An 11,504-nucleotide genomic window follows, 5' to 3' on the forward strand; every position below is an offset into this window, starting at 1 on the left:
AACATTTACTAACACATTATTAAAATCTTGTTAACATTAGTTAATGCACTGTGAACTAACATGAACTAACAATGAACATCTGTATTTTTATTAACTAACGTTAGTGAAGATTAGTAAATACAGTAACAAATGTTTTGCTCATGGTTAGTTCATGTTAGTTTATACATTAACTAATGTTTAACTAATGAACCTTATTGTAAAGTGTTACCAAACAAACAAAAAAAGTGTAATAATTGTAAGGGTATTCTCAATAAAAATGTATTATCTTAAGGGGTTTGTTGCAGCCAGTCTCTGTATTTCATGAGAACATTTGTGAAAGCTCTATTAATAGATATCCTTCCACACATGGCAAATGCAAATATGTTTGCTGTTTAAGCCTCAGTAAATCTGTGTAATTTAGAGGCAACAGGTGCTCAAACACTCCCAAAATGTACAGCCTTTTAATGCCTAAATGTATGTTTCACAACATTGTTTACATTTTGTAACTACTTTGAGAATGTATAAAAATGTCTTAGCTTTTGACAAATGTCCTGCTATTTTATCTTTCCATGTTCTACCTCTCTGCTTTAAGCTTCAGACTACTTTACCATGAGATAAACATATCTGCACCATCCATAGAGACTCTTTCTGCCTATCACACACTAACAGGAAGGGTGTAACGGACCAGCAAATGAACGTGGCACTGGAATGAAAGAGGTTTTGAGGGGCATCACATGATTTGATGATTATTTGCATTACAAAGTCCCAGACAAAATAAGGGACTCTGTCCAAAAAAGTCCAAACTGAAGCTGCCTCGTGATTAAGGGAAGGAAATAGTTTTGGAGGAGAAAGTGCGTTTCTTTGCTTGAGGTCACGCTCACATGAACTCTCGCAAACTGAGGTCATCATGCTCATTTCCTCTAAGGCCAGAGATTTGTTTCCTCTTCCAAAGAAAGAAAACGGACCCTGAGCTAGCATAAATACTGGATAATTCTACCATCTTCTCAAAAAGGATATTTTTGTGCTCCTGCTAGCACTGCAAAATCAATTGTGACACAAGGCCAAAAAACGCAGAGCATTCACGGCCATCACAACTCTCCTCACAACTCACGACTTGGAAAGGTATAAAGAAAGATTTATTACACACTGGATGGCTAGTTAAAAACACATTTTATACACTGAGTGTGACAATGAGACATTTTTAGTTTTGTTTTGCATAGAACATTTTACCACAGGTAAAAGACAATGTCCTTATTGCTTTTATCCAATACATACCACTAAATATCTGTCATATTTCATTTCACATTCTACAAGAAAATAAAAACATTTCAGACAATTTAAGATGTTAATAAACTCATTTGGTTTAGATGGCCCAGTCTAAGTGAACGCGTCCCTGAGAGACCTCGATTTACACAGAGAGAATTAAATGTCTTAAAGGAGTAGTTCACTCATAAATGAAAATTTGCTTAAAATGTACTCACCGTCAGGCCAGATGAGTTTGTTTCTTTATTGGAACAGATTTGGACAAATTTAGCATTATATCACTTGTTCACCAATGGATCCTCTGCAGTGAATGGGTGCCGTCAGAATAAGAGTCCAAACAGCTGATAAAAACATCACAAGTAATCCACATCACTCCAGTCCATCAATTAACGTCTAGTGATGTAAAAGCAAGTGATATACTTTAATGCTATATTTCTCAAAATCTGTTCCGATGAAGAAACAAACTTACCTACATCTTGGATGGCCTGAGGGTGAGCAAATTTTCATTTTTGCATGAACTATTCTTTTAACGTCGGGAAGTGTTACATTAGCTTAAATAACAGTTAAGCTTTGTATTTTACCTGTTTCTGTGAACACAATATTTGGTGAATGATGATTTGCACATCTAACATAGTTTGTTCCCTTATAACCTATATTTTATATATATGACACAATGCAGCAATACAGAATTTTATGGAAACAAGATGGTTAATTGTGAATTAGCATTAAAAAAAGCAAAAGCAGCATCCTTTCTTTAAATCCCACAGAACTGACACAGTTTGATGAGTATTGCTGTTCAGAGCGAGTCCTCACATGGTGGTATACTGACCAAGCGCTTTCTTCAGCTTTTCAGCAATCTAACCAATGAGAACACACAAGAACGTTACATACATAGTATGTTGCATTACGTATGCCATGTTTACCGTGTCCGTACACACTAGTATCCCATCACTAACCGTTTCATAGAATTTCACCTGTTCCTCCAGGTAGAACTGCACGAGTCTGTTGTAGTCATAGATACGGTTGCTATGGAAGTGATTCATCTCCGCTAGAGAAACAGATGGCAAGTTTAAGATTACACGTGTGTGACAAACACTACAATTAAGCACACAGGTGCACGTATATAAAATACCATCTACCAGGTCTTTCAATGATAGACAACACTTTACTAACATACCTTGCAATGCATAAGACATGGTGCTGAGGTTTTTTTCCATGATGAGTTTATCTTGTTGGCTAATCTTATTCATCACCACCAAATGATCAGCCTCTTTTACTTTATCAATGGCAGCCTGAGGGAAAAAAAATTTGTTTAAACATACACATAAATAAAACAAAACAAAACAGTAAACCACTAAATGTAGAAAGGCAAATGGTGAACGGTTTATACCTTGTGAACTGCTATTGTGTCAGGGAAGCAGCCCAGTAGTCCCTTGTATTCATGGTTTGTTTCCATCAGGAAGTGTAGATCTTTTTTTGGCTGAGAGACAAAGTTTATCTTATTAAAACAAAAGCTTAAACTTGTGGACAATGCTAAAAACAGCAGTCGTGGATGTTGCTATCACTGGGTAGCCTTGTGGTTACAATTCTATCAAACTGTGGAAATAGTAGCACAGGATGTGAGGAAACATGCTAATGATGAGTGAATGGCACTGGTAGAAGTTCAAGGACTGAACGGTTTGTTGAAGTATTAATTTGAGGAAATATTGTACTTCTGATACCTGTCCTGCAACGATTTCTGCTATTTCCTCATACGTTTTTCCTGTTGCAGTCAATGCTTCCTTCAGAGTGTATTCCCCTTAAAATAAGGTACAAAAAAACACATCAACAAAACATAATTTGAGATTATAATCATGATAATACAAAAATATTTTTATATGTAATATAAAACATGTCTATGAGAGCATTTTAAAGAACAAAGCTCCAGGTTCCTACTTGGGTATGCACTAGTGTTGAAAACTGATGAAAGGTTCTGAAATGCTTTTCCAATCTGCCGATACTCCTTTTGTAATGCTGTTGGTTTAAAAGCAGAAGATTTTTACAATGGACAAATCACAAGATGGTAACAGTAATGAAATAATCTACATATAGCATTTGACTGCACTTGATAATATACTGTACTTGAAAATATAGCATGTGAACTCACGGCCTGTACATCTCTTCCAGTGAAGATGCCCAACAGCCAGTAGTTCTTTAACACTGTTGTCCATAGATCTAGTAAACTGGCTGTACATTTCATATTTCTGCTCCCTACAAATCACATCAAATAAGACAATTGTTTTATTAAACAAATATATTACATTATAATAAATATAATATAATATAATATAATATATAATTTGGGGTTGGTAAGACTTTATGTTTAGGAAAGAAGTCGTTTTCTTTTTTAATATATTTTGAAGTACAAATAATTCCTGTGATGCTGAATTTTCAGTGTCACATGATTCTTCAGAAATCATTCTAATATGCTGTAACAGTTGTGTTACTTAATATTTTTGTTGAAATGGTGATACATTTTTTTCAGGATTCTTAGAAAGGTCAAAAGAGCAGCATTTTTGTAAAATAGAATTTTCTTGTTAATATAACATAATAGCCTTTACTGTAACTTTCGACCAATTTAATGCTGAATAAACTTATCAATTACTTTCAAAAAGAAAAATTTTACTGACCCCAAAAGTTTGAATGGCAGTATATATTTATATATAATTATTAATTAATATTAATCATAATTTGTAATTATTACAACAATTTTAAATGACTATTCATATTAAAATATTATATAAATAATAGACAATCATTTTATATAATTAAAAACGATATATTAAAAATGTATTGAATTAATTTTAGGATAAAGTTATCAAAGGAGTTAAATATAGTCTCACACTTGAGCAGGATCTAACTCTGGGAGCTCTGGATCTATGTTGGAGAAGATTTTCACTCCCACTATTTCATCTTTTTCTGCTTTCCGCTTCCCTAGTTTCCACTCCTAGTAGAAACAACAGATAAAATATAACTTACAAGACTCCCAAACTGCTATGCTGAACTTAGTATTCACTAGTCAAAGTTAATATATAACACTGTAAAACACTTCTTAAGGATGTGATCTCAATACCAGCACACAGATGGCAATACTCTACAGAAGAGCTCTTCAACTGTTTATATATATTGTTATATATATTATTTGACTATGCATTTGCACCAGCATATTAAACTACATGTTTATTACTAATATACATATTTTAACAGACACACCTTCTCATCTCTGTAGTTAAGGAAGAGCTGGAAAACGTCACTGTTTGAGATCACCGGATGCCGACACATGCGGGACATCCAGCCCTGCAGGCGTTCCATGCGCATTTTGATAAATTCCTCTTCAAATCGGCCTAAAGAGAAACAGAAGACAGATGCTAGGAAGTCTACCAGCCAAAAACACTTTTTGGTGATTATGAAAAAACTAAATGTCAAGGTGGTGCAAGAAGCTTTTCTAATTAACTATTACTTTTTGCTTTATTCACCTGTAACTTGTTTGTCAGGTAGACATGGGATTGGCAGAGCACAGGCAAACTTCTCCACAAGCCTCTCATATAACCAGTCAAAGTGTTTGTATCTGTGATTGACTGGTCTGTTTGTAGTCTGAAAAAAAAAAAGTTAAACATAAAAATAAACCAAGACTTGTTAGCAAAAAATGACAGTAAGTCAATATTATTCAAGTAGTCTTGAGAAGTGCTTCAAAGGAACTTACATTAGGTGTGATCTGGTATTCAATGTAGCTCTTCAGGCCGTACATTTTTGACCCCTTTTTGGGATCAGCCACAACACAATCTAACTGAATTTGTGGATACAACCATACTGGACCTACCTCGCCCATCTGCAAAATAAACATTCATCCTGTTAATGTATCCATTCACCATACCACTTAAAACAAACCCAAGGTTGTTTGATTATTCTTTTATCCAGAACAATTATCTAACTATCTAATCAATCTTGATGCATGGGATCAAATCACATGACGAAGTCAAATAACTTACATAAATTGGCAGTCTGTCATCTCCTTTAGATATGTGCTTGGTAAGCAGATACACTTCTGGATTTGGAGTCTTAGAGAACCCTGGAAACCTATGGGAAAAGATGGGATTGACATTTGTAAAGTTTATTTTATTAATGAAATATTAATATTGGTAGTTGTCAAAAGTAAAACATTACTTGTTGAGGGATAATTTCATAGTAGAGTGAGCCCCGCCCCGCTGCATCGTTCCGCCCTCTTCTGCCTGTGAGCCTCCATAGCCGCCTGTCGACTTTCCATCATCGGAATCATCGTCCCATTCCTCATCGAAGGAATAGACAGAACCTACAGCCATGTGACACAAAATCACCATCACAGAGAGTAATAGAATAACAGACTGAAAAACTAAACTTCTGTGTATATCAAAGTCCTGACACAATTTTTACACATCATAAAAATCTTTTCAAAAGTATTACCATAACTAACATTATTTTTCCTATTTACATTAATATTTCCTCCTTATACAAGGAGGCCATACTAGAGAACCTTTGCGTTCCAAGATACTGATTCAGAAGATTCAGCAGTGCATTTTAACCATTTTCAAAAAAGACTATAAAAGCTACCATGAAATTACATACTGATGTATATTATTTCCATAATACACAATTTTTGAATGTGTATGCTAAAGTGTACTTCTTTTTCACAAGGGTATTCATACTGGAATGCAAATGGAGGGGCCAGAAAAGGTTCTGCTTGCTTGTGCAAATGTATATAAACCATTATGGTATATATGCAAATGTATATATACCAAATGTGCATATACCACTCTCGCTGTGGGAAGCATGTTTCAGAACAACTCTGCTGTGTAACAGGCAAAGACAACTGTAGTGATGACTATACCTTCCCACTGAAATTAGCCACTTACTTCCACATACAGTACTTGGCTACCTAAAGTACATAAAGGGCTTATTTATGACTTTATCTATGTTGTGCTGAAAGAGAAAGTTCAAAGTCTTCATAACAAAGCAGATAACACAAACAACATGACGTAATGTTGTAGACAGTAAAGCAGCAACATCGCTGATGAGCTGCTTCTGTTACACAATGTACATGTGCCATAATAACAAATACGTCACTATACACTTTCACACAGGAGGAGGTTAAACTTGAGCTTGGTTTTATGGCTACCATTCAAAAGTTTGGGGTTGTAAGATTATTTTTTACATTTTTGAAGTTGCCTCTTATTCTCATCAAGGCTGAATTTATTTGGTCACAAATACATTACTATTGTGCAATATTATTACAATTGAACTGTTTTCTATTATAATGCACTTTAAAGGGGTCATATGATGCTGCTAAAAAGAACATTATTTTGTGTATTTGGTGTAATGAAATTTGTTTTATTTTCCACATACTGTACATTATTGTTTCTCCTCTATGCCCCGGCTTTCTGAAACGTGTTGATTTTTACAAAGCTCATCGGTCTGAAAAAGCGAGGAGTGCTCTGATTGGCCAGCTATCCAGTGCGTTGTGATTGGCCGAATTCCTCAAGCGTGTGACGGAAATGTTACGTCCACATGTGATGACCCCGGGCTGGACTCCGCTTCGTCCACGGTGAAAGCCGATCTGGCGATCGACAGCGGGAAGTTGAAGTATTTCCTCAGCGACCAGCACGGATCAGCTCCAGGCATGACGAAGCGATATCGTCCTCTTTTGGAAGGCCAAACAAAGTAGTTTCGCTTTCACAATGAAGCACACAGCGCCTTCACGACATGGCGGCGGCGGCGGCAGCAAATTGTCAAAATCCAAAGTACAAAATTTTCTAAATCCAAAAGTACCAAGCAAGCAATGGTATCAATTCATTTCACCATCTTCTCCTGCATAGTCGTTAACCACAACAGAGGTAAACAGCTGGCACTCTGGTGATGACGCAAACGTACCATGGTTAGGATCCAAAAAAAAAAATGTGTGAACACAATCCAGAGGGGGCAGGAGGAGGAAAGATCAAATAAACCCAGGCTCAGGACAGGCAATCAAACCAAGTGTGAAAGCACACTAAAAGTATTAATGTCTTTAGATAAAAACACTTATTGACCACAAACTTTTGAACGGAAGTAAAGATAATTATAGACAGATAATCATAAATGTTTCATGGAGGTTGTACTGTAAATGTTCTCCACTTACCATTATTGCCTGCTGGTTCCTGTTCAGCGTGGTTCAGGTTGTTCGCAGGGTTGTTGTTGGACCATGTCGTGGCAGTCCAAGCCTCATTCCCATTAATCGCCTACAGGCACATACAATCCAACATTAAATGATTCTTTTGAACAAATCTACATCCATTCTGACCCTTAATACATTTGATTTGCCATATTGTAAGTAGTGAAGTTGCCTAAATTATACAGGTTGTTACTTTGAGTCTGGATTCTATCAGCTCTTTCCCACAATCTCCTACCGATACCTGTGCTGGAACTGTTCAAGTGTCTGCTCAAATGATGAATAACCAAATTCACTACAATTTAAGGAACATCAGGTTCTTCCTTCCACCCACTACCTTTTTTAGGCTCCATCAATATCATTCATACAGTATATCATAACTATTACAGAGATTCACTCTTGCTGGGTTGGCCATGTAACCAAAATAAAGCTGCCTTGTTTATATTCAAATTCTCACATAATATTTGCTTGTGTGTCTCCATTCACTCCATGACACCATGTCTGAAATATAACATACAAATCAGATTGGCCAATGTCACCTAAAACCAATGCAGCCGTGATATTTCAGTACTTAGATATTCCTGTAAACTAAAGATATTTTCAAGATGCTCCTTAAGTAGTCACTACAACAACTGTTACTAATAACGCACATTCCACTTGAACATTTCATCTGCTTAAAGCATGAATTATTCGTTTTTGCTGGCATTTTACTTGTTTTTCTATTGTACATTATTTTAATATTTATACACTCACTATAAGCACATGATATGAAACAAATTATAAACATTTTTTGAATTAACAGCCCTAGTGAAAAATAAATATACTAAAATGTATTTGAAATACATTTATTCATGCCAAGTATACTACAAATTAATTTACATATTAATGTACTTAATAAAAATACCCTGCAATTGTACTTTTAGTACACTAAACAGGTATACTTAAAGTCTGCTTAGTTGGAACAAGTTATTTTGTGCTTAATGAACTTTTTGTGCGGAAGTAGTGATGAGGTCCAACTAAAGATACACTGAAGTATATTTGATTGTGCTAAAGTGGAACTATTGCAAGTATACTTTAAGTACACTTTAAATATCTTGCATTTAAAGACCAATATTATTCAAAGATCATACAATCCTCATCAATAGTGATATTAAAACACACTTTAGGCATAATATTAAGATTGCATTGTGCACAAGTAGTACTCCAAATACAATTTTTATCATTAAGTCTCAAGTGATATGTAAGTAAATATGTTAATAGATCTGAACTATACTTAGTATAAAATAAATGTATTTTAAATATATTACTTTTTTACTAGGGAGTGTAAAACAGCAATAATGAGAATCGATCTGCCATATTAGAGGTTACTTCACAAACCATGAATCGCATAACTAAAAAGAAGTACAAATAACCTTGCTTAATTGAGATTCTCAAAGCGTAGAAAACATTTGGAGAAACCATTAATATGTTTACTAAATGAAAAAGTCAATGACAACAATTTATGAGTTTCTATTCTTAAATGGCTGATGGTCACAAATGAATTGAATATACGGTATAAAAATATAGTTCTCTCAAATCTGCCACAAAAGGCCTGGATGTGTTTTAAGAGCTAAAAGGCCAAAGGCTCTTGAGTTCGTCTCTGTCCATTAGTCTAAGACTTAATGGCCAATTCAGTCAATAGACATGACCTTGATGCTGCTAAAGACTAGCTCCCAGCCACGCACAACCATTTGTCTCGCTTCCCGGCCTCACCAATTAAGACCGTCTATACTAATTTTCCCTGAGCACAACATTACTCATGTGTTTATCGTTATTAGTACTTTGGTGTTGTGGATCACTCTAAATGTCAACGAGTCACTGAAGGCTGATGGAAACGTTAAGTCATTAGATACATCTTTTCACCACCAAGGATGCCTGTACTCTTGAACAGCTTCAACTCATGGAGGTCAATTCAGTATATGGCCATCCAATGAGTAACATCTATGGCCGGACTCCCTTGTTGAGTATATTCAATTAGTAAATTGAATTTAAATGCAAAATTTAATTATACTTTAAGTATCTGTATAATCACACAAGAACCACAAATTATAGCAAAAAATTGAATCCATGAACAGTACCAGTCTAATTAGACACACTTATTCATTTTTTGTTAATATTACTTTTTACTTTTTATAATGACACAAAACTATGAAATGACACAAATGGAAGAATGGAAATATCATGGCAACCAAAAATGTTAAACAATTTTCTACTATTTTAAATACTTTTCCTTCACGATCCAATTCACGGATTAAAGAAAAAATATCTAAAATATCTAAATAATTAGAATTTAGGTTTTGTGAAGAAGTTCATACGCTCATATGTTTATATTTGTCTACAAGAGTAATATCAAGCATTTAAGCACAGACCTTTACAACAAATGGCTATTAAGATCATGAGGAACTTACACATGTGTCCAAATTCTAACTGAGAGTGCATTTTACATTGGTAAAAAATAAAAATAAAAAGTTAATTATTAGGCATTGTCCTGATTTTATTCTTCCTAAAATTTTATTCTCTCCTAAAAAGATGGTGAGCCTGATCCAAGTTTAATGGTGAGATAGATTTCACTTCTCATCTATCTGTAAACTGCTACACATTTAAATTCTATTGCATGCACAATGACGCTGTGCACAACACAAAGTGTGGACATCTGACAACCTTCTAAGAGAAAGAGCGGTAGAGAGTACAAGAGACAGAAAGAGAGAGGGAGAGACGGGTCCTCATGCCTAATGTCCCGAGCCATAATGAAGCACATTTACTCTCATTCTCCTGCTTTCACAGGAAATGGATTTCAACTGCAGATGACACACAGGGCCTTTGTGCATGGTATGCTCACCAGAATTCTCATTAAATGAGTGTGGATTTATAGTAAAAGTTGGCTGTGAAAATGAGGAAGCAAAACTGATGTGGGTTTTTTTCTTGGTTGTGGCTACTTATTTTTTACTGAGACCTGCTTTACATTTCATTTGAAGAACTGTGGAACAAGCAGATACTCATATGGCAACATTTCAAACATCTGAGCTAGAACTTAATACAGCACACGCTCACCACAACTTCTTCAAATGAGATTATGAACAAAGAGTAATACAGATGGTTTAGTTGATGTGGTACCTGAGAGTTTGCTGAACTGCTGTTGCAATCTTGATTGTGAGCATCAATGTACTGTGTGGCTTGTGTGTCACTTGATGCTTGTGTGGAACCAGGGTTAATCTGCCAACATAATAATATACACATAAAAATATTCATGAAAAAAGCAGCCTGGTATGTAAAAAATTAAACTATGAAATAATGTTTTTTTTTTTTGTCAAATCCTGTCCATGCCTTTTACAGTCCATGTATACTCAAACTCAAACTTTCCCTCCATATGAATCAATGACAAAAAATCATTCAAATGTCATTACGCCTGAGGCACGCTGACTGTATATCTACAGGAAGGCCACACTGGGAATATGTTAAACATCTTGGTAATTAGGGTACAAAGATAGACATACTGCACAGAACATGTGGGAATATTCTCAATTTTGAATAAAAATATGCCAAATACATAAACCTTTAATCAGTAACATTTTATATCTTCTAATTAGACTACAGCTCAGGAAACACACATGCATTCAATGATTTCCCTTGATTTTAATGATGTGATGCTACTGGAAAAGCACAAGAAAATCAGAAAAATACAGGTTTTAGTATATCAGCTCACCAAATGGAATAACAGTCTGCTCAGTGATGTGGTCTAGATAGACAGTAGAAAAAAGTTTGCTTTCATTTTGTTCCTCTCCTCTCTAGAGTACTAAAAATAATCCCACACAGTTTTCTAACTTCATACAATATGCTCTAAATAAAGAAGTGAAATCACAAAAACAAAGCTGATGATTAGGATGGTTTTTACCTCAATATAGTCCTCGGGCACCAGGCCCACATTTCCTCTGGAATTCCGAGCCTCTACCCAGCCACTGCCTATACTCTACATAAAACAAAGCAATAGAGGGAAAATATATATATA

The 11,504-nt window shown here is 35.1% G+C and overlaps 1 protein-coding gene across 2 annotated transcripts in view; it reads right to left on the bottom strand.

Moving 5' to 3' along the window:
- Positions 1 to 1,577: 1,577 nt before the first annotated feature.
- The window catches only part of LOC107594779 (sorting nexin-9-like), a 13,706-nt gene continuing 3,779 nt past the window's right edge, over positions 1,578 to 11,504 (bottom strand). Inside the window, exons 3-19 of one of the 2 annotated variants that reach the window (XM_016284957.1) lie at positions 11,391 to 11,465; positions 11,202 to 11,234; positions 10,613 to 10,711; positions 7,430 to 7,529; positions 5,446 to 5,590; positions 5,271 to 5,358; positions 4,985 to 5,110; positions 4,758 to 4,875; positions 4,495 to 4,625; positions 4,125 to 4,228; positions 3,389 to 3,492; positions 3,178 to 3,255; positions 2,964 to 3,040; positions 2,633 to 2,722; positions 2,420 to 2,534; positions 2,199 to 2,290; positions 1,578 to 2,099 (exon numbers count right to left, since the gene is read on the bottom strand). In XM_016284957.1, coding sequence (XP_016140443.1) covers positions 2,052 to 2,099; positions 2,199 to 2,290; positions 2,420 to 2,534; positions 2,633 to 2,722; positions 2,964 to 3,040; positions 3,178 to 3,255; positions 3,389 to 3,492; positions 4,125 to 4,228; positions 4,495 to 4,625; positions 4,758 to 4,875; positions 4,985 to 5,110; positions 5,271 to 5,358; positions 5,446 to 5,590; positions 7,430 to 7,529; positions 10,613 to 10,711; positions 11,202 to 11,234; positions 11,391 to 11,465 — 1,623 coding nt within the window. In that variant the 3' untranslated portion in view covers positions 1,578 to 2,051. The remainder of the gene's footprint in view (positions 2,100 to 2,198; positions 2,291 to 2,419; positions 2,535 to 2,632; positions 2,723 to 2,963; positions 3,041 to 3,177; positions 3,256 to 3,388; positions 3,493 to 4,124; positions 4,229 to 4,494; positions 4,626 to 4,757; positions 4,876 to 4,984; positions 5,111 to 5,270; positions 5,359 to 5,445; positions 5,591 to 7,429; positions 7,530 to 10,612; positions 10,712 to 11,201; positions 11,235 to 11,390; positions 11,466 to 11,504) is intronic. The other variant, XM_016284958.1, reaches the window with a different exon arrangement.

The sequence above is a fragment of the Sinocyclocheilus grahami genome, unplaced genomic scaffold (assembly GCF_001515645.1).
Source record: "Sinocyclocheilus grahami isolate Dianchi unplaced genomic scaffold, SAMN03320097.WGS_v1.1 scaffold191.1, whole genome shotgun sequence".
NCBI lineage: Eukaryota > Metazoa > Chordata > Actinopteri > Cypriniformes > Cyprinidae > Sinocyclocheilus > Sinocyclocheilus grahami.